This window comes from Acomys russatus, chromosome 18 (assembly GCF_903995435.1).
Source record: "Acomys russatus chromosome 18, mAcoRus1.1, whole genome shotgun sequence".
In the NCBI taxonomy this organism is placed as follows: Eukaryota; Metazoa; Chordata; class Mammalia; order Rodentia; family Muridae; genus Acomys; species Acomys russatus.
In genome coordinates, this window is record NC_067154.1 from 44,368,343 (window position 1) to 44,391,965 (window position 23,623).

Genomic DNA, 23,623 nt, shown 5'->3' on the forward strand with positions numbered 1-23,623 from the left:
ATTTTAAATACTTGCATATTTGTCATCATTTAGATTTTAAACAGATTTTCCAGACTTTCTTTTCTCATTTAATCGTCATAACATGTATTTTGTAACTAAATGTTTTCAATTAATTTATTCTGAGAAATTATGTTTTTAGTAGTGTTCATTTGCTAACCATTCCTTCTATTATATTTATAGACTTTAAAATGTGAAAATATCATTCTTGAGGATAGCTCAACACATTAAAAATCCAGGTTGAAAAATGATTTAAAATTCAATATATATTTATAATAAATGCATATTCATATGTGCAAAAAAATCCAGGTTGAGATTTTTCATCTAGTAGGAAGATCTGAGAACTCTGAGGAACTATCTTCACATATGGAAGCCATGATGGACACACATTCCATGGGGAAGCTGGAGAGGGAATGTCGCCTTTGCTGGTGACTCACTGCTGAGCAGCTTCCTCTCTGTTTAGCTCTATAGAAATCTTGAATAGTAAAAATACCTTCACATTTATCAATGCAAAAGTAAGTGTTGAAGGGAAGGAGACCCAGGCAAGTTGCTGCCCCAGATGGTACTAGAAAAAGACAGAGCTACTCTTGTGATCTTTTGCCATGGCACATGGCAGGTGCCTCTATATACTTATAAAATGTTAAAGAACAAATAATCTAATTAAAGCAAGCAAATGGGTGAATAAGCACTTCTTGAAAGAAATATGAATGCCCAGAAACATAACAGAGAGATAATTATAAGTGCAAATTATCACTCCTTTTGCATTCTACTGTAATCAAAATGGTTCTTAGGAAAAAACACAATAAATTTAAAACCACACCAAACCAAAATTGTAAACAAACAAAAACCCCCAAATGCTGGTGAGCATAAGGGGACAAAAGCAGGCACTTGCCTACTATTCGTGGGAATGAGAATTACCCAGACATTATGGAAATCAATATGGCCTTTCCTCAAAAAGCTAAACCAGAGCTGCCACTCTTGGGCATACATAGGGAAAATGTCATCCTTCAAAAAACGACACTGAATGCAGCTCAATGGGGTTTGTGTCTTGGTGAGTGAAAGGTTTAAAAAAAAAAAGACAAAACAACAAATAAGAGAGCTCGGGAAGATTTATTACCTGTACCATGTAAGGAAAGCATGGGAGTCACTTCCAAAGCAAAGGAGCACGCTGCTCAGAAATCCTGTCCACATTCACGTGGAAGAGTAGGCTCAGGGCAGGTGCATTGCCGAGCGTGCTCAGTGCAACACAAGCGCTGTTGAGCAATCTCAGTTTCAGGATCTAGAGCTTAAGAGAGACAGATGGTGGGTAGAGATTCTTGTGGGCACACTTAGTTTACTTCCCCAAAAGTTTTAGCCAAAATAAATAATAATAATAATAATAATAATTAGAAGGTATATTGACGTAGAGGCTAGATGCTTGTCCTTAAGGATTCCTACCTCACTCAGCTTCTCACAGTCCCTGCACATTCATGTTTTTTTATGGCACTGTCCTCAGGAGCTAAGATATGCAATCAGCCTAGCTGCTCATCAGCCAATGAATGGATAAAGAAAACGGATTAATATATATGCATATGCATGTGCTCGTGTACTATTCAGCCACAAAGAAGAACAAGTTATATCATTTCCAGGAAAAGGGCTGGAGCGAGGAGATGTCCTTTTAAGTAAAACCTCACAAATAAAGACAAGTCATGTGTTTTCTCTCACACGTACATACAAGAACCTCCAAAAACAAAAACAGGAAGGCACTGACAGCCAAAGGGAAAGGAAAGGAAACTTGAGGAAGAAGGGAGAAAGAAGGCCAAGAGCAGATAGAAAAGGTGATGCAATCAGAACATGGCAGAAACACATATGGAGAAGTCACCATGACATTCATTGACTTTATATGATCAGCCTATGCTAATAATTATAATTTAAAAAGGCTTTAAATGCTCACTCCCTAGGCATCAAGGCTGGAGTTACACCCAGGAGCTTGAGGATGCGAGTCTAGTGGGGTAAATGCTGTTTTGTAGTTGTGATAACAAATAAACACATAGTGAACGCTCAAAAGAGAATAGTCTTTTATAAAGCATGCATCTAAGGTTCAGTTCTTCAGTTATTATAAACTCGTGATTTCCATGGCTTGCTATAAAAATGTCTTCATCTGTCTGCTAGGTTTATGTTTAGGACATCTCTGCTTTTCAGCTCCCATTTTTAATATTGATATGATCTTTAAAATGGCGAAGGCTTGAGAATCAGTTTGTGTCTTCATAATGTGGAAATACTGAGACGTGAAAAGAGCCAATTGTTGGATGCTGTCCATAGAGGGCTGAAGATGCACGCCCTGGTAGAGTGCCCTGGAAAGCAAGAGTGCAGACCCAGAACAAGTTCTTAGCATAATTCTTTCTGCCCTGGGTTAGGTGGGAAAGAGACCGTTGCTGTTCTCAATTGCAACAATGTATCACATAATACAATCACTTCCTCCTTTAAGGACCATGCATGATTGTCTCTAACCCCTAATGCGTCTGTCTTTTCCCCCAAAGACACCAAGATCTCAATAAGTTCATCAAAGTAAATCCTGATGTTCTTACAAACAACCAAAGGTAACAAATATTTTGTAATGAGTTTTGCTCAGGAAGAACGTTCTATTTTACTGTTCCAAGTAGAGTTAAAGCTTTATCTTTACTAAAATAACTTTATTATTAACTTGGATATTTTTCTTTGTTATTCCACTGAAAGAAACTATGATCTGGATGGCATCAGAGGGAATCCTACAGTGACCAAAGATGATCAAAGGTAATAAAACTAAATTTGCTAATTCATGTTTTCAGCTATTTTCCTTGTGTGAAATAAATTTTTACTGTTGCTGCATTGATCTATCATGACCAAATTACCATTACTAACCCACCTCCTTTCACTATTTTAAACAGCCAAGACTTGGACAATCTTATTAAGGTGAAGCCTTCTGCTTTCAGAAACACAAATGGGTAGGTGACCTTATCTGAGACATTGATGTATTCCCAAGGCCCCAGGGTAGGAATTTCTTTGTTTTTTGAATAAGGTTTCTAGTTTTCTTCAGTTTTCAAAGGCACCATTTATAACCTGTGTGACTCTGTCAACACTAGACACATTGTACTTTCTTGAACTGGTTGCTTGGTTTGGGAGTTCTAGGCTTCTTATTTGTATGGACACAGCATAATGTTTATTCCCTAAAGGAAAAGAAATTTCAAGACTAAAATGAAAACTGAGTAAAACTAACAAGAAAAAATATTTTGAGGAAGTTAAAACAACTTGGAAAAGCTATTTAAGGTACTTCAAAATCTGGAGATCCTCAGCTTGTCTGGTCTCACAGAGTATCATAGCACATTTTTTAATATTTTTTAATATTAGGAAAGAAGAGAGAGAGAGAGAGAGAGAGAGAGAGAGAGAGAGAGAGAGAGAGAGAGAGAGAGAGAGAGAGAGAAGGGGGGGCAGTCATTTGTGCTTACACCCTGAGTTTTGAACCTATTTCCCAGTTATCTATGTTTTAAATTAAAGTAGATGTACATTACTTTCCCCCCTTCCCTTTATGCCCTTTATCCTCCAAGAAACCCTTCCTGCACAACTTCTCTAATGCCCCACAATGGTCAAGTCGGTTATTTCATTTGCTTTACTATTGTTATGTACACATATGTGCATGTATGTACAAATATGTAAACACAGCCAACGAGTCCACTTTTGTTGTTTGTGTGTGTATAGATAAGCAGTGGGTAGCTCATCTTTAGGAGAGACTCCTCCCAGCCCTCAGTCACTGGTTCCTATGGTTTTGGTCTAATGGTGTGACCCTGTGAAATGTCTCTGTCTCACACTAGCACATCTGCTACTGTTGCCAGCATTCTAATCTTGTCTATGCAGCCATTTCTCAGAGCGAGTGTTTCACAGCAGAACTCTTGGTGTTATGGCTCTTAAAGCCGTTCTGTGAGCTCTTTCATCATGTTCCATAAGCCACAGATGCAGGAGCTATGATGGAGATGTGTCATTTGGGACTGGGCTCCCCGCTATCTGCTGACTTCTTCATTGTGTCTAGTTGTGGTTTTCTTTGATAATCTCCATTTGCTATAAAAAGAGGCTTCTCGACGAGCGTGAGGCAGCTGTATTTATCCGTGAGTGTAAGGATAAGATTTAGAATGTAGTAAAACAGATTGTGCTGGTTTGGAAAAGTGGGTTAAGAGATTATTTTCTGAAGTTCATGACCCCACTAGCCCCATGTCTTGTTTCTAGTACCAGACATGACTGTCCTCCTGTGGAGTGGGCTGTAAGTCCAATTATTTGGATGGACCTTTCTTGGTATCAGTAGCAACTTTGGGAGATTACCGCTCATGTTAGTAACAGGTTTAACAGTCATGTTTTGCAATAACTGACGAGGGAACATGACCTCCAAGCCGTGCCTCTTCCCTACCACTGTCAAATGTGTTATATTGCCATGGTAACTCTTACAGGAATCTTGCCTCTGCTTTTACTGCCAGTGGAACTTTTTACAAAAGGTAGTTCCCTTTTAGCAACTTCTTTCCCAGGAACCCACAGAAAGAGTACAGTCTTCTTAAGCAAATATGATTACTATTAAAAGGAATTTTTAAAAAAACTTTTCTAGGCAGCTTGGTCAGCTAAGATAACCTGCCTGGCTCTTCTTTAGTAGGGTGTAGTAGATCTGACGATAGATAGCCAAGAATTAGCCCACAGAAGACAGACAGAAAAGACAGCTATTTTAAAACAGTGACTTTATGGATTGAGTCAGCCACCTGTATCTACCATATAACTATGCTGCTCTCTTGATTTTTAAAGCACATCTAAGTTAGGTGAGCCATCACAAAGCCCCTTTACATCAGTGCGATGAGGCACGGGACTGCTCAGTTAGAAGCAGGGCAGCAGAAAAGCAGAGTTCTTTCCTGTGACTTTGTAGACATTTCCAGCAGCTGCCTGTTTAACTCATAGTTAGAGACTGAATAGACTTCACTCATCCACCAGAATATATACAGGCATCCCTGAGATCCTAGGAACATAGCAACCAGAACAAACGCAGATGTACACTGGACTTCCATTTATTCAGTGAGAAACAGCATGGCTTTTAGTAGTAATATGAACCAATACTAAAGAGAGAGGCCAGTATCTGCAGCCAATAAACAGATGCTAGGCTATTAATGTTCTAAATTACTGCTTACAAATAGCTACAGAAGAACACCTCATATTTCCAGTGATATTTAAGATTTCCTGGTTAAAAAAAAAGGGCATCATTCCCATAAAGAAAAAAAATTCTATTTGTAGTCAGAGTTCTATTTGTCAGTATTTTTCCCGTTTGTTGACATATACCTTCCAACATACATGTAATGTGAGGACAGTGTCTTCCTACTTCCCTGCTGTATGTCTTTCATACTTATGTTTAACACATTAACATGGTGTATGTTACTCTATTGCATCACTCCCTGTAGTCAGCCAATCTACCAGTCATCACTGTGGATGCTTCTCATAAGAACGTCTGGAAGTGGTCCTTTGTGTCCATGGTGCTGCTGTGGTGGTGGTTACTCTTCAGCCTTCTAACCACTCCTACTGCTAGTCATGACTTCTACTCTTGAATCCATCCACTGGGATGAACTGTGATCTTCCTAATCTGATTATACCATTCTTCTAAGTGTACCCTCCAGGGTCTTCCTATTACCACTGAGTCGCAGCCACGCTCCTTAACCTTGTCTCTAAAGACCACCACCACTGGGCTTTTGTGTGGTTTCCCTCCCCAGTCCTGTTACTCTTTTCTCACAAGCAAAACCCTTTCCCATCTCCATTCTCCCTGGCCTGCACTCTTTGTTCCCTCTCATTGCATTGCCAGAGAAGCTACTACGCATCCTTTGGGTACCAGCCTGGTTATCTATCACACAGACTCGGGGGAGCCTCTTCCCACCTCTACATGTACAGCATCACATATATGCATTTCTTTAGTGGATTATTAATCATCTCTATCAATATGGTCTCTCTAGGTATGGATGGGATTACCCTGCTTATTTCTTCCATTGTATTAGTATAATAACAGAATGTCTGATATGTGTTGAGTGTTTAGCAAGTATAGTGTGAATAGAAGACTACGCCACAGAACAATCAATACTTGACGATAGTCCACTTGGGTAAAGTCTATTGTGTTACGTCTCTATACATCTCCAACACTCTAAGCCCCCATCACTGAAACTAAATAGAAATCGATTTTGCTATGATTGATTTCTTTACTTGTGCCAATAACTGTTTCCTGCTTATGAACAATCTCAAGGGATCACAGTGACTCTCGTACATTAAAATTATGAGTTATGTGCTATATTTAAAAATCTCTAAATCATACATAAATCTATTAATCTCTTGAATACAATATCTTGAAGAATAGAAAATATCCATTGAAAAATTATAAAACTGTGTAAATGTCCCGTTTTCCTATATCAATAAGTTAAGGAGTTTTGTGAGCACTTTTACTAAGTACAATATTCTTTTCAAGGAGATTCATTTTGTGCTAAAAATCTGATGCCTAAGATCAATTTCTGACATAAAAGAAAAAAACCAGTTCATTTTTGTGTAAAAACTCTAATTTTGTAAATGTGTTGGACACTTTACAAAAGCAGATTAAGTTAGCAGTGTAGAGAGAAACATATTGTAGCCTATTAATAAACACCTCCTACATGTTCACTAAAGAGGAAGAGTGGCTAGAATTGAGCTAATAACTTTTTTCTTGCATTGGAACATATAGGAAAAGCTGACTTATATGTTCTCCATATTTTTCCTTGATTTGTCCTGTAGGGGAAGACCATCCTCCTTTACACAGTGGCAACCACATTCCATTATTACAACACGGAAAATTCTTACACTGAAAAATATGTATGTGGATTTATACCTTAGATAATTCACGTTCTGCCCCAAATGTTTTGAAAATGACATTTTGGAGGCATTCTTAGACCTTTCACATAGCTGAACAGAAGTGCGGTCTGCAGTGTGCGAGGCCCTGGGCATAATTCCTAGCACCAAAATGAAAATAAAAGACACAGAAACATGTGGCTTGCACATCTATTAAAAAAATCTATTTTCACACTTTGACTCACAGTTTTTCATCTTCTGCCACAGTGTAGAAAACACCATGCAGTACATGTGGTCTTAATTAAAGAGCATTTATTTTCGCATCCTTTAGCTCGGGCAGTCTAAAGTTCTTTTACTGGATCTGCCAGTCTAACTAATGCTCCCCATCAGTGTGCAGACCCCGAGAAAATGTGTACTGTGTGTTTTTCACCGCGTAGTTTCCTTTAAATACTGGTGTAGGTTGTTCAAATAAAAAACCTGAGGCTTACACAACCAAACTTGATACGTGCTATCACCTAATAAAAAGATACACTATATGAACCTTCTAGTAATACAGTTTCCTTGATGCTTCACCCTACTTTGGAAGCGTCATCTTTGAATGCGTGCACAGTTGCCAGCATAGCTGTTGAATCTGCAAGAATCTGGCTCCCTGCTTCCTCGGGTGGAGCCATCCTTTTTCCTTCTCTCCAAAACTACAGGCCCCGCCCCCAAAAGAGTAACTCTAAAGCCATCACAGGTGGAATATTCTCGAGGAACTGCAAATGTCCATCCTCAGGCTGAGAAACTAAGTGCAGAGCTTTTAGAGTTACTCCAACAAAACTTGTATCCTATGTTGCTTACGCACAGAAAGCATCCTTCCAGCCTGGAGATGAGAGGTCTGGGGTCAAGTCCTCTTGGTAGTGCTGCTTTCCTCCTAGGCTAAGAAGGGAGAATAATTTCCAGATTTTTCTCCTTCACCTATTTATGCAACACACACTTAATGGAGTCCATACTAGACCTTGCTCTCACACTGTGATGAAAAGCCACAGCTTCCTCACATGTAGCACTTGGTTACTTCAATGTTATCGCCGTGGGAAAACTGCAACTTCGCGGTACAGAATTCTGATTTCCCAGCATTCACATGTCCTGCCATCTTTCACCACTCCCACTGCCATTTTGAATGAACACTGTGCTTTCTCATACTTCAAGCTGTACACCTGGAAAGACTCACTTTCTGGTGCAGGCTGTTAAGATGAGATGGTAGCCTCTGATACTACAGAGATGATTTTTTTTGTAATAATTAGTGAAGATGATCTATCTGCATCATAAATTTGCAATATTGATCATGCACAGTTTTATCTGATAATGTGGAGGAATTTAGTTTTGAAGTTTACATCATCATTGAGATGAAACATCAATTAATATTCCTGAAATAGTGTATGTTTTACAGAGTTTCATTGGAATATGTCAATTCACATTAAAAATATTTATACAGATTTCTATATTTTTAAAAGTATGCAAATAGTACTTTAAGTGTGAAGTTTAAGTAGCTATAGTATGCTGGCTAATTTGTATAGTTGATCCACCATTAATGGCTTAGATATTATATGAGAAGTGTTAAATCTCTTCCACATAAAAATTAGGATAGTTCATTGTGTTTTGCATCCTAATAATGTTAATTTTGTGAGTGAGTCATCCTTCGTACAAATCCTTATTTGAATTCAACATTTTGGAGCAGGAGAAGGGAGAATTTTAGGAACTGGAGTTAATTCCAAAGATACCAAGATTTAGGACTGAAATAAAAATGAAAAAGCCCCTCTAGAGTGCGATTGCGGAATCCACGACTCCTACATTAGCACATTCTTTTAACCATTACTCTGCTCTACTTGTTCTGTTCACAGTTTAATCATTGCATCATGCCTTATGTTTTCCTGACCAAAGCCTTGTTGTATTGGATGTTAGGAGCCTCACTTACAAAATGAAACCTAAGGAACTATTTCCCAAAGGGAGTAAGGGAGGAAATGAACCTCACTGTTCTGATTCCAAAGCAATGCTTCTCCTCAGCAGGCTTCGTGACAAAGGCTTTTCCAAACTATGAAAACAGCAAACAAGATTTTTAAAATAGTATCTTAATATGCAAATGACTAGTCCATCATAGCATGCCAGAGGGCCCTGAAATCATAGAAGGTGTCAAATCAGCCTAAGATGCAAGCACCGTATCTCTGCATCTCTTTTCTGTCTTGTGAACGTTTTATTCAGTTGTTGGGCTGAGCTTGTATATGTCTGAAATCCAATAGCATGAGTGAAGCCTCCAGATGAAGGAGCTAAGCATTGGTTTTATGGAGGCAGATACTCTGAACTCAGCACTGGATTCTTCTGTAAGTAGGTTCACTGGCTTTGAGAAATTAAATCAGTATTTCTGAGCTCCAGACGCCGGCTGTGCAAGCTCTCATGAGATCTGAATCAGAGAACCCATGTGAAAGTGCAGTTGGTGCCTCAGGACACGCCAGGTGCTCGGTCAGTGTGGGCAGAATTCTTCAGACCAGATTGCCCAAGCTTTCCAAAAGTGATTTCTCTCTCAGTTATAAAATCCACATCCATTTAAAGGGTGCGAGAATCAAACCCAGGACCTTCTGCATGCTAGGCAAGTGTGCTAGCTACCCTTCAGGTAGCTATATTCCAGCCGTATGTTCATATTTATCTGTAAGCTTAAAGATAAAATAGCTCAATGTCTAATTTCCAGTCTCCTAAACACTTATAAACCAAAATTACTATGTCTAAGATGATGTATTTTTATTATAATTTTTCATATTTCCTACAATTGTGTTATAAATAAAACACCACAGAGAGAGAGAGAGAGAGAGAGAGAGAGAGAGAGAGAGAGAGAGAGAGAGAGAGAGAGAGACAGAGACAGAGAGACAGAGACAGAGAGACAGAGACAGAGACAGAGACAGAGACAGAGACAGAGACAGACAGACAGACAGACAGACAGACTGACTGTGGTTTTGTTTCTACTTATTTTCTTTAGAGACCGGAGCCTAGAAAATTTAACTGAAGTAAGTTCTCAAGTATCTGAAGATAAAAATGGAAGGTAAGATTGATTGTAACTTGCTTTATTTCTGAGGAATTCCATCTGTACCTGAGTAATTATTTCAAACATTTTTCTGGGCAGTTGACTTGCCTTATGCCATTTAAATATAAGTACCATTCCAATAAGAAAAGTTACAGCACCATATGCATAATAGCTAGCACAGAAAAATTAACAGTGTTCTAATTGTGTTAGAATTTCTCATTCCTGTTGCTCAGTCCTGGTACTTGGTATAAAAGGTGTCATGAAAATTCAAAGCCCTTTGCTTAGATTGTGAGAATTTATTTTTACTCACTGTTGCTTGGCAGGTTTCGGTAGTGAAGAACCCAGGACACTCTTTCTCGGATGTCTCCTGTTCAAAACCACACATACATTCCTTGTAGCCACAGAGCAAAATCTCATTTTGAAATTGCTTTGTTCAGCAGAGTCTAAGGGCTTTAAAGCTATCAATGGCTGTTAATGTCTTGTTTGGCATTAAGAGGACACAAGGGATACCTGGTTGCTACATGTAAGTTAGGGAGAAACTGTTAACTTCCTTATGTATAACAGTGCTCCTACCATGTATGAATGACTTGAACAATCTTAACCTTTCCCACGGTGCCGCTGCTTTAAAAAAAAAAAGCTTTTGTGATTGTGTAAGAAATAATACTGCTTGTACTTTCTGCAAAGAGTGGAATAGGTGTGGACAGAGGAGCTGGCTCACTTTCCCCACACTGTCTGCAAAATGCCCTTGAATCTGACAGTTTGTGCTGCTCTGGTTCTCCAGATCTTCTGCATCGTTTTGTTAGGATCCAGACAATCTTTGCTTGAAAGAGAGAAGAGAAAGGTTCAGAGGGATCTGCAGCTCCCAGAAACACATCTGCCATTGGGAACTGCATAGGACTAACATTTAACCAACTGCATTCAAACATTATTTGCAAGTAACCAATGTCATAAACAAAACAAGGCAAAAGAATCTGAGTGGCTAAGTGCAGTCAAGGAACTTTCCATTTAAGTCGACTTACAAAGCTGTTCCATCTTCTGTTCAGGCTTTAAGAAAGGCGTGGTTGGAGACTGATGCTCTGATATACGAATTTTAGGGAACACAATTCAGCTGAGAACAGTGCTGTTTGCAGACTATTGCCCATTTCCATTTGTGCATTTCACAAGCTGGTGACGTTTTAAGTTTTGCACAGCTAAAGATAACACAAATGCATTTTGATGTCACACATAGCTTTCTTTTTGAACTTAGGCATTTTTAAAGTTGAACTTTAAAGTGTGCACAAAGTGATTTGGGTAGAATTAATACATACTTAGTGGTGCTGGAATCTGAAACGAGAGTCTCATAGATTCTAAAAAGCACTAAATTCGAATGTTCTTCAACATTTCTGAGCCAAGTTTATTGTTCTTGGGATGACATAGCCTAATAATAGGCCAAGAAAACCTATGATTGTTTTGATCCCACCTTTTCACTGTGTTCTGGAACTTGAAATTTTACAACCCCCTTAAAGAGAGAAAACTTTTAAAGATAAATAGGTGCAAAACAATTTACTATAGATGAATATGCAATTTGTTAATGATAGGCACAATTCCCCACCCACGTTTATTGACTTAAAAATGTGCATATACATTTAGAATCACAAGAATGTAATAGCTTTAAATGTGTGACATTAGGGCCTGATGAATTTAAAAGCAACACTTCACATACTTTTGTGAAAATTTGTTTTGTTTTGTTTTTGTTTGTTTTGTTTTGTTTTATATATATATATATATTATTATTAATTTATTCTTGTTACATCTCAATGGTAATCCCATCCCTTGTATCCTCCCATTCTTCCCTCCCTCCCATTTTCCCCTTATTCTATTGTTTTGTTTTTTGAGACAGGGTTTTATGATGTAGCCTTGGATGTCCTGAATTTCACTCTGTAGAATAGGTTGGCTTTGAACTCACAAAGTTCCTCCTGCCTCTGCCTCCCAAGTGCTGGGATTAATGACCTGCACCACCAAGCCCAGCTCTTTGTAAAGTTTTGGACAAAATGGAGGTAAAGGTTATGCTAGCTTCAATTCATAGCTTCATACTTGGAAATTTTAGTGTATATTTAAGCAAGCCTAAATTTTTTATAATTCAAAAACTAAGATAGTTTCAAGTACCTTCCCCTAATATTTTTATTTATTGTATTAGTTTCATTTTGTGTGTGCACCAGCAATGATTAGTTAATACATTTTCTTCTTTAAAAAGTTAAATAGGACAAGGTTGGAGAGATAGTTCAGTAGTCCGTAGCATGTGCTGCTCTTTCAGAGGATCAGAGCTCGATTCCCAGCACCACGTTGGGTTACCTCACTACTGCCTATTATCCTCAGTCCAGAGGGATGGCTGTTTTTGGCTTTGTGGGCACCAGCACTCAACTGCACAAACCCAGCCTCAGACAGCCTGCTTGAAAACAAGGCTTAATGAACATCCCAGTCCTCTGTCGATTTTCATGTCTCTGCTCTCAAAACTTACCAACAATGAAGAAGAAGAAAAAATTGCTACAATTTTCACTATTTTTTTTTTTTCATTGAGAATTTCCTCTGTTCCATGGGAGAAATTGAATGTGTTTATGCTCTGTTAAACATGATGACATTTTTAGATCAGCAGAAATCTAGGTCAGACTTCTGCAGTCTTCAAAGTATCGCTTTTCATTAAAGCAAAAATGGGAACCGAACTGTCTCAAAGCAGCCCCTGGATTGTTCATTAAGATGATGAGTTCTTAGATGTATGGTACAAGGGGAGCTTTCTAAAGGGCACTGCTGCCGTGAAAAACGATCGAGGAACCAACTTTCAATGGATTTTATCCTTGATGAAAATGTACTCTGCCATAGCGTTAGATAATATGGCCTGTTTGTGGATTATTCTCGAAAGTAAGACAGTGGTTTCTGTGGAGCCAGTAAAGCAGACGATGCATTCCATATGTGTCTGTGTAGAAACCAGGTAGATGGAGAGAAATACTGTCCAGTGAGTGAAACTTTAGTAAAGCAAAAACACTTGTCAGTGACCTTGATTTTGAGTGCCAAGCACCTATGTTTGCTCTTGCAGGATAGATGGCCAAACCAATGGATTCATCAACACCCTCTTCAGGGAGTCATCAGGCACCTCTCTCTACTCTTATGAAGCCAGGAACAGCCTGAGGTACTACAGACAATCACAAAACCAATGACCACACCATCCCTGTGGTTATTTTTTTTTTTACAAGCAAACTAACCTCATCTTTGGAACATGGGACATTCGATATGTAAATACCCATACATCAGAGTGTTGGAGTCAGCAACTCAATTATTGCCGGGAAATGCATTGAAGAATACCAAATGCGGTCATTGCTTTGAAGTCTACAATTACACTAAATATGAATGTGACATTGATGTTGCTATTCTACTTTTAGAGATTTAGTGTGTGTGTGTGTGTGTGTGTGTGTGTGTGTGTGTGTGTGTGTGTACCTGAGTCTATGTGTGCGCTACACATGTGTTGGTGCCCACAGAGTCCAGAAATTATCAGATCCCCTGGAGCCAGAATTAACAGGGGATGGAGAATCACCCAATGTAAGTGCTGGGAACTGAACCTGGGTCTCCTGCAACAATAAAAAGTTCTCTTACTTATTAAACCAGCTCTCTCCCTTGATGGTATTCACATGCTTGAACTAGATCTGAATATACCATGAATCTGAGGTTTGAATTGTCAACTAATGTCCAGTTTTAACTTTAGGTTTAAGGAGGGAAATCTATGGCTTACAAATGAATGGGGCATCAGGGAAACAGACACTAAAATGCTAAAAAAAATTACCTCCATTCTCTAAGACAAATGTACTGAATCATTAGTTTTCACAATAGTAATCCCAAAGTAGTACAAGGCAGTTGATATTAATAGTTAAGTGGGAGAGGTGGGAAAACTCTAATGGAGCTGACTGGTGACACGAGCGTTTTCATTTGAATAGTTGGTTTAGAAGGAATTTATATAATATGTGTATATATACAAAACTTTTTGCATTGAATTGAAAAATAGTTTTGTTTTTATTGTTCTCACAAGTGACATTTTAACATGAAGCTAAATGATTTTATTGCAGCTCTAATTCTGGAACCAGGAATGCTGGACCCAAGGACACTGTTGTCTATACAAGGACATATGTGGAGAATAGGTAATGCAAAAGTGTTTTGGATAGTTCACTTCCTTTTATAGCTGTGAAATGATCTGTGCCTTGCAAGAGGTGCTACCATCTCCGCATGTGCTTTTTTTTTCATGGAGAATATAGTTTAAGACTATTTAAGTTCTACACATAAAAGATTTTGTGTTGTTCCAATATTCAGTTGATAAAGGACTCATAGTCATTGGATGTACTCAAAGTATTTCAAATAACTAATGAGTAAGTCGTAGGACTGACATAAATGTGTATGACTATTTGGCTATAACAGTCTTTTGATTTGAGCCACCTTACTTCAAAGGCTCTACCTACTCTCTACTCACAATTTGACACAGAAAGGATATCTTTAGGTTGACATACAATGGCCTAAGTCACAGAGAATTGTGTCCCATGAAACTATCTGCTTGGAATGGTGATATTGACAAAAGTGTCAACCAAGGCCATGGATTCATAACACATTTAGTTTTCAAGGAGTATCAAAACAAACAAACAAACAAACAAACAAACCAATAATTGGCCTAATTATAAGGTATTATAATGGCAAAGCACATAAATGCAGATGTATGTGACATGTGTGGGTTCACGGCTGTTCCTATAGGCAACTCAATGCCTCTATGGGTCAAACCCATGCAACTTCTAAAGTGATTTTTCTTCTAATTCAAATCTTTCTCTGTGGTGACTCCTTGGCAGCAATTGCTACTATCTCTTAATTAAACAAAAAGATACAATATTTAAGAGAGAATTAAGATAATAAGTAGTTATTGAATCTGAAAGAAATTGGCACATAGATAAAGAGCCTGAGAATGATGCACAGTCAAGACAAGAAATGAAATACTGGCAATCTGTTTTCACAGGTTGGTGTCCCTGTGGGATGGCACGCCAATATATTTTCCCTTCTAAAGAAGTGGCTCACTTAAACAGAGGCCACCATCTGTGATACCAATATTTAAGAAATAGCACATTTCTAGAATTCAGCCTAGTCTACTAAACACTATTTTCCAGATTTCATACTTACTGAATAGTTAAGTTAAATTAATTATTATTATTATTAAATAAATTAAAAATTATTACCTTTATTTATGCAAGTACAGAAACTAAACTACACTTGAGTTATTTAGCCATGTTGACTATGGTTCACTTTTGTAAACTACCGTGTATATGCAATTTGACTATCTGTGTTTGTGTATATAGACAGCAATTCTCACGTGTAGTTTCTGGGTTGGCTTCAGCAGTATCACTTCAGAACTTGTCACAAGTGGAAATTACTTGGCCCTACCCCAGACCTGAAGAACCAGAAACTCTGCCATTGGGGTTCTGGCTATCTGTGTTTTAAATTACTCAGCATGCTTTTGATGCAAGCGCGAGTTTGAGAACTATAACTATAAAAGATAATGTTGTGTCATATAAGACCAATAGTCTGTAGGGTAGAATATTCTGAGAGAATAGATTTGGTACTGTTTGCCAAACTAATGTGACAGCGATGTCACTCAGATATTTCTAGCTTTCTTAAAATCTACACAGACAGCACAGCTATAGTGTGAAGTCTCTGGAGTTAGGGTCCAGATTGAGTTGTCATTTACTAGCCTTGGCAAGGTACTCAATGGCATGGTGTGTGTGTGTGTGTGTGTGTGTGTGTGTGTGTGTGTGTGTTGGTATTTTGATTTATATTGGACTATTTTACTTTGTTCAGTTACTTAATTGGTTAATCTCTGTAGTGCTGAGAATTGAATTTAGGGCTTTACACATCCCAAGCAAATTCTTTAGCACTATACTGTCTCTCTAGCCCTCCTGTTTAATTTGTGGTTTGAGACAGGGTCTTGCTAGTTTGTCCAGGTTGGCCTTGAGCACACTCTTTAGTCTAGGCAGACTTTGAACTTGTGATTTTCCTGACACATCCTACAAACCAGGTGAGATTACAGGTGTTTGCCTCCAGACTATCAGACTTTATTTTAGTAAATAAGTGAACTACAAGTATGGATCGTGTGAAAAACAAAGATGTCTTTATTGCTTGTATATTTTGACTGTGTCTCAGGCTGTTCTGTTCCTCTTGGTGATGTGTTGACTTGTCGAGGCTTTTGCATCATTACTTCTACAGATTAAAAAAAAAAATGAAAGGTGTAAAGATATCATCTGGGTTTGCAATATTACAAATGGTATAATAATGATAATGTGTGAAGGAATGCATGTTTTCTTAGCTGTGTGGAGGTGAGGAATAGTAGGAAAAATGTTCTGATTTCTCACATGTCCTTACATGTTCCATTTTAGTAAATCACCAAGGGATGGATATCAGGAAAATATCTCAGGAAAATATATACAAACTGTTTATTCAACTTCAGATAGGTAAGTATGCTTGATAGTGTATATGCATATATATATATGTATATATACACATAAACATGTGTACACTTTAATGTGCATAAATGTATGTATATTTCTCTTTTTCCTTTTTTTGGTGATAGTCTTGATTGTTGGACAGGTAGGAAACTGTTAGGAATATTCATGAAGAGATCACATTACAGTTCTGCATTCTGAGCCCTGCTTCCTAGCAACTGCCTGGTTTTTAAGTGTTTTATTTTAGATATTTCCATGTCTTCCAAACTGCTCCCCTGGCCATCCATTTTCTGCTGGAGATTCCCTGGAGTCCCCAGCGTGCTGCATCATAAACACCTAGGTGTCACTGCGTCACTAGACTACCCCCAACCCTTCCTTCCTGTGGTTTTTCCAAATGTAGCTGTATGGATTTATTGGTCCAGCACATTCTGGACTCAACTGGGCTCCTAAATGGGTTAGGATGAGTGCACAGAATGCTGGAGATCTTCTCCCATCCCAGGCTGTGTCTTCTAGTGATGCTCCTCACACTTTCACATTCCATGGAGCCCCCAGGGTACTCAGGAGAGAGTGGCTTGAGGGTCTCTAGGGAAGTCAGCGAAAGTCATTAGCACTTCATCTCAACTCCTAGAAACAGACTGTTACACAGAACACGACCTTCCACTGTTTGGGTTCCTTGAGCAGGGGCCAGACACATGACCTGGTTGCAGTAAGCACAAACCTTGTTTCTAGGTGTAGCTTCAGCTTCTGCTGCAGCGCTTAGCACCAAACAAGTATAGGAAGAGAAATCGCATCTGGCTTGCTAAGAGAAAGGCAGTTTGAGCAGTCATTTCTCTGATGGTTTTCCATGTCCATGGTCTCCCCAGCGGAAAGAGCATCTCACAGGAAGAGGCCATTTCTTCCTTCTTTGTATATCTGGCCCTTTATCAGTGCTTGTGGAATGAAATGATGATATAAAAATGCTATTTTCTGGTTTTGGCGACTTCTGGTCTTAAATGGGAAATATATATATATATATATATATATATATATATATATATATATGTATATATATATATATATACACACACACACAATTCATAGGGAAATATTTGCCAGGCATGTATATGCAAGTAGTTGTAGAGTAAATGAAAAGTTTCAACTATTTATACATATATGTAAGCCACTATGTAATTTGCACATTATATATAAATCATTGTATAATTTACATATATGTAAATTGTTATATACCTATATGTGTGTATGTAAAGATTAGGATGATGTGATTAGAATGACTGAAAGTATAAAACCAGGCAAGGTTTATCTTCTCTTAATGCCTCTCCTCTCTCGTTTTCTCTTCCCCTCCACTCCCTTTCTCTGCTTGTACTCTTGAACGTGGTGGCAGAAGAGTGGAGTCTGGCATGACTAGCTCACTGCAGCCCTGGGCTGGGGACTCTGGATCACTCCGCTTATTTCAGGTCTACTCAGGATACATAAGAGCCTCAGTTCACTTGCTGCTGTCCTGTGTCCCTCTTTTCTCTTCTATAAAGTGACACATGAGATAACAGTCCTGACTTCTTATTTGTTCGTTTTGTTTTTTGAGACAGAGTTTCTCTGTGTAGCCTTGGCTGTCCTGGACTCACTTTATATGTGGTTATAGACCAGGATGGCCTCGTATTCACAGCGATCCGCCTGCCTCTGCCTCCTGAGTGCTGGGATTAAAGGCGTGTGCCACCACTCCCACCTGAACTGAATTTTTAAAGTGGAGCACATGGGCACATCATACACCATACAAACATTGTTCTATACATGTATTGTTACGTGCAGTCAGGATCATATGAAGAGTTCTCTTGGTAGCATGATAAGTGTTAGAATACAGGGATGCAGACCATGGCAGAAATATTTTTTGCATGTACTACGTAAGAATTGGATATTTTTGTTTCATTACCTAATCATACATGCTTCTCTGGAAACTTTGGCCCTGCATGCTATTAATGCCTCCAAACCAGTAAACTCTACGGGGAGCTGCTTGAGACAACCCTAAGCCCTTTCAAAGGGAAAGGGGCCTTTACTCAGGGTTCTGGCATGTTTGCGATTTTGTACTCTGCTGGTCATATCTATGGACCATTTGCTGTAGAATGTTAAGTTCCCAAAACAAGTAAGCAAAACCACGTTTTCCCTCATCAAATCTGTGGCAGGGTCGTCCCTTCCTTTACAGAATAGGTTAATTTCATCTCGATCCGTATCCTGCTTCTTTCCATGGTACCCAGAGCACGGTTCATAGGCCTGTGACTGTACAGATTCACCACTTACGAGTTCATAAACTCCCCTGAATGGATTTCTATTTGGGGGCTATTGAATGTTTTCAGAATTTGAAATTTGCATTAACCTGCTACATAATTTCGCTGTGTGGTATATAATGCAGTGATATCTGTGAATTAGTTAAAGGGTTCTTCCACCTTCAAACAACACTTCTGACCTCATTCAACTGGGAAACGGGGCGTCATCTTCTGCCCATATATGCTCTTGATTGCTAGTAAATTAATAGCCTAAGACTTTCCCCTTGTGTTGTTTCCTTGACCTTGCTATAAAATTAATCCTATTATGATGATAAGTAAACAGCGTGTTTTCGGGTGTTGGCACAATTCTTAAAGCTCCGCCAGGATCAACACGTTCCCACCTGACTTTAGCGGGAGCACACCTGTGCCTACATGATGGCAGATTTTAAGTGGTTTTTTAATTCTTATGTCACTACAGGTCTGTCATTGAAAGAGATATGTGCACTTACTGCCGCAAGCCCTTGGGGGTAGAAACCAAAATGATTTTAGATGAGTTACAAATCTGCTGCCATTCCACTTGCTTTAAGGTAAACCCATGCTTATTTCATGTTACTGAGAGTAAGGTTGTACAACAACGACAAAAATGCATCCTATTCACACGCTTAGAATGAAGTCACAACTTTCAACACTCCGTAATCCACATTAATAATATGCTACTTAAGGGTTCCTCTGTGTTCTGCACTTCACCCTCAAAGGTCTATAATTACTATCTTGGCTTTAGGCTTAGAATTCATTCCTCACACATCTCTCAGGAGATTTAAGTCTGAGGAAAAGATAAACACTTGTTCATTCTTAAGTTTTTTTGTAACATTTTAATAAACAATGGATTGCATCATATTTGTAACAAAATCATAGGACAACAGACTGTTGAGAATAAAGCTAGCAGCCCTCTTTTCATGAGGTCAGGATTTGACAATGGTTTAAACTCAGCCTCCGATTGAGACCATGGTTAATTGTGACTTAACAAATAACAGAAATGTTCAGTCACAGATGCTTTCAAGTTTCGTTTTAATGAGCTGTCTCTTCTCATCTTGTGTTGTGTTGGTCGACAAACCTCTCGGTGCAATTGCAGGAGCATTGCCCTGAATGTCTGAAGATCTCAGTTCTGCCTCTGCCCTTCAGTGTGATGGCCATGTGACAATCAATTAAAGGACAACGGCCTCGTTTCCTTAGCTGGGGAATAGGCTGCTGACTATGGTGTGGTTCTCAACACCAGCTGCAAGTTATGATAATAAGGATTGGTTTAAGGAAAACAAAATCCTTAGAATATTCAGAAAAATTTAAGATTTCAGAGATTATATTTGGACATGGATAGTTCTTAAAAGCTCCTTAGATTTATCTAATATGCATCCAATATGAAAATCACTTGCCTAAGTTTGAGTCCTTTATGGTGGTGCCATGTTATGTTTGATGCAAATTCATCATTTTAGCGAAACAGATGTACTACTTCGTCAATTGATTGCTTGTCCACCAATTACCTACCAATCTGAAGAATGGTGCAATATTTTGAATATATGATCACATATCTAGGCTGGCTGGCTGGCTCAGCATGTTCATTCTCCCGCAGCCACACTGAGGATGAGATTATGATCCTTAGAACCCACATTCTGGGAGGAAAAAACTAATTCCCACAACTTGTTCTCTGACTGTCTCTTGAGTCTCATGGCACATATGCATCCAATCAATCAATCAATTAATCCATCAATCAATGTAAAAAAATAAACTAAGCCACAACCCAATAGAGAATTATAAAAATATAGTCTGAAAAATGAAACAATTATTTGATTATAAGATGAAAGTATTTATAGTTGCAAAATATACTCCCTTAAATAAAACTATATACTTAAAAATTTTTTTAAATTACTATGCATAAAATCTCCTAAAATAGACATTCTCTTGGTTATTGCTTTGGTAAATGGGAATAACTTTCATTGATGATATTTTAAGTGATTCATTTCCATCTTAAGTATTAGAGACTAGAAGAGAACAAAATCTTCCTCCTGCTCATAGACAAAGACAAATTGTTCTACAGCCAAGGGAGCAGAAAACCACTTAAACTAGTTTAAATGTTTAATAAATGGATCAAAGACAATTTGCTTTAGTGATTCATCTTGAAAGCCAACCAGTATTTTGAAAGCTGGGCAATCAGCAGTAGCTGGGTCTTAAAAAAAAAAAAAAAAAAAAAAATGGAAGCCAACCCTTCCCCACTTCTGTAATCAGCACACTCATAACACTCCATCCTTATCCACACCCACATCCCCATCATTATCCACATCCATAACCATATCCACACCCACATCCCTATCCACATCCCCTGTATAATCATCAATTTGTTTGGTTCGGTAGGTTCACATAGCTCTGCCTTGTGAAAGCAAATGCTAAACACAAATCTGTGGGTTTGTTTGAGACACTGGCTGGTTATCTTGTCCTTGCCGTAGCCAGTTTGTGAAAACATTCTATTTGCTTCATTGTGAGTTGTGTAGAAAACATCAGTGGTGGAGCTTCCCTGGACTGTATCCGCATGCAGCAGGACGGTGGAGACACTTGCAGAAGTCAGGCATGCAATGATAGGCAAGCACACTCAGGTTCTTGCGCTTTCTCTTCAGAGCTGTCTGTAACTTTCTAAGGAGGATGATCTTGGGAGAACTGAAAGGTTTTCTGTCCCTACTCTCCTGAGGATACACTGTCAGACTGTAATATAAACTTGATGTGTTGGTTTTTTTGTTTTTGTTTTTTGTTTTTTTTAGTGTGAGATATGCAAACAGCCTTTGGAAAACTTACGAGCAGGTGACAGTATTTGGATCTATAGACAGACAATCCATTGTGAGCCCTGCTACTCTAAAGTGATGGGTGAGTGCTGTACTGTGAGCAGGGTCTTACTAACACTGGACACTGCTTAGGATTGCTAAGTGTGAAGTGTCTCAATAGGATGCAATACTTTATTGGTTATAGCTAATGAAAAAGTAAGCAGCAGACAGTTAACTGTGGCAGTATTTTGTTTAATGATATAAACCCACCAATATTTATACTATTTTCTTTGGTATTGGCCAGAAGGCAGTGGGAACAAAATGGGACATTTATTTTAGAAAAATTTCCAGTTTGGGAAACAGAAATAACTATTTTCTGATTAATTAAATTAGTACTTAAGTTGAATAATTTCTGTGGATGCCCTTTTGTACTTTAAATACAGTCTGGTAATTACAATCAACACTTTTCAAAGTTACTTTTACCTGAAATAGTTAATTTTATATTAAATATAGCATTCAAAGTTTGGGTTTTTTTTTTTTTTTTTGAAGATTCAAGACCAAATGTTACTGTAATTTGGACTCTTAATTAGCATCAGTAAGAAGAAAGCAAGATGTTATGGGCATGCATTTTTAACTAAGCATGAGAAATTTAAGTGGTGATCTAAAACACATGTAGAATATGTCTGGAAAATAAAGTCCTATAAGATTTAATTGATTGTTACAAGAGAGTATGGTCAATTTATTTTTAGTTTTACAGCTTGTAGAACAAGAGGAACAAATTGCTATTGAGGGGAAGGTCCACAGTCACAGTGTTTAGAGGGCCTTTATTCCTGACAACTTTGGTGCAGTGAAGGGAACTATTTGGGATTGATCCATTGGATGAAAAGTATAGAAGTTAATGACAAATGCATGAGCTTCATGAGCTCAGTGGCTACATCTGGAAAAATATCCAGAAACCCACATTCCATCATGCTCCAGGGTCAATTAAAAAAATAAGCCTAAACATATTTGTACTTTTGTCTCATGTTTTCTGATTCCCCAGATTGTTTCTCATACGCACTTTTTTTTCTTCTAATTTTGTAGTCCTAACCAATCCAATGTTCCATCTCAATTCTGGGTGTGCATGGGGATAATTCCAAGACTTTCACTCCTAAGAGTCCCTGACAGGATGCACGGGGTGTGTGCTCAGCGGAGAGTCACCAAGTGTGCAGCAGGTCTTCTCCTCGGCCTATGTAAACTCCATAGTAATATTTTTTTTTAAAAAATCATACTTATAAGCTGTGACTTTCCTTTGTTTTTAAATATGCAGACCCAGTGCGTGGCCCTTCATGCTTGACCAATGCCAGAGTGAAGAGTGCAGGCTAGCAGGACTGACAGGATGGATGCTTAGTCCAGTACTATCCCCTGGGAGAATGACTGGGCTTTTTTCAAATTTTAATTTTGGGTTTACTTTCATATTGATCTATGTATCTAACTTTTTTTTTTAATTTTCAGCAAAATGGATTCACTAATGCTGACACACAGAAATGAAGATGAAAGCCTTCGTTAAGGAATTTAAAGCTACATTTTAAGGAATATACAATCTGGAAGATTTATATTGAAGATCATCTCTTATATCAAAATAACAGCTTTGTTGTTGCACGGATAATCTAATTACTTTCAAATAGGGCCACATACATGAGGAGAACCATCTTGTATCTGAGATTTGGTGGTAAAAATCTATACAGTTCTAGTCGCCAGTGTTAGTGGCAGTAAAAATTGTCAACCCTGAACAGGCCTTCCCTGCTCCACGTTTGGCTGCCCTTCAGGGTTTCCACTATAACCACACTCCTCACCTTCTCACCCACATTCCCCTAACAATTTGTGGTAGAGCATTAATGACACCCTGACATACAGGCTGACGGAAGCAGGATACTCTTCTTTTTTCTACATAAGAAAATGCTCATAGGAATTTTCTTATAAAGTTCTGCAGCCAGATGTTAATGTTACAAGTTGTTTGGAGCTTAGAGTTCCCAGACTTCTGTGACACTATCTGTGACACCACAGACGTTAGACAAAATGGTTTCCAAGCTCTTCCCTTTGCTTTTCTCATCCTCTGATTCTAAAAGAAAATTGGGTTTCCTGTTTATAAACATGCTGGTATATTTGTTAGCTGTATTGGGACATACGTATAAT

The 23,623-nt window shown here is 38.3% G+C and overlaps 1 protein-coding gene across 1 annotated transcript in view; it reads left to right on the top strand.

Moving 5' to 3' along the window:
• Scel (sciellin) overlaps window positions 1–23,312 on the top strand; it is a 104,951-nt gene extending 81,639 nt beyond the window's left edge. Inside the window, exons 22-31 of the mRNA XM_051160934.1 lie at window positions 2,517–2,576; window positions 2,713–2,769; window positions 2,904–2,960; window positions 9,845–9,907; window positions 12,960–13,052; window positions 13,981–14,052; window positions 16,321–16,395; window positions 19,120–19,228; window positions 21,449–21,551; window positions 22,943–23,312. Of these exons, the coding sequence (XP_051016891.1) occupies window positions 2,517–2,576; window positions 2,713–2,769; window positions 2,904–2,960; window positions 9,845–9,907; window positions 12,960–13,052; window positions 13,981–14,052; window positions 16,321–16,395; window positions 19,120–19,228; window positions 21,449–21,551; window positions 22,943–22,959 (706 nt within the window). The 3' untranslated portion in view covers window positions 22,960–23,312. The remainder of the gene's footprint in view (window positions 1–2,516; window positions 2,577–2,712; window positions 2,770–2,903; window positions 2,961–9,844; window positions 9,908–12,959; window positions 13,053–13,980; window positions 14,053–16,320; window positions 16,396–19,119; window positions 19,229–21,448; window positions 21,552–22,942) is intronic.
• The last annotated feature ends 311 nt before the right edge of the window (window positions 23,313–23,623 follow it).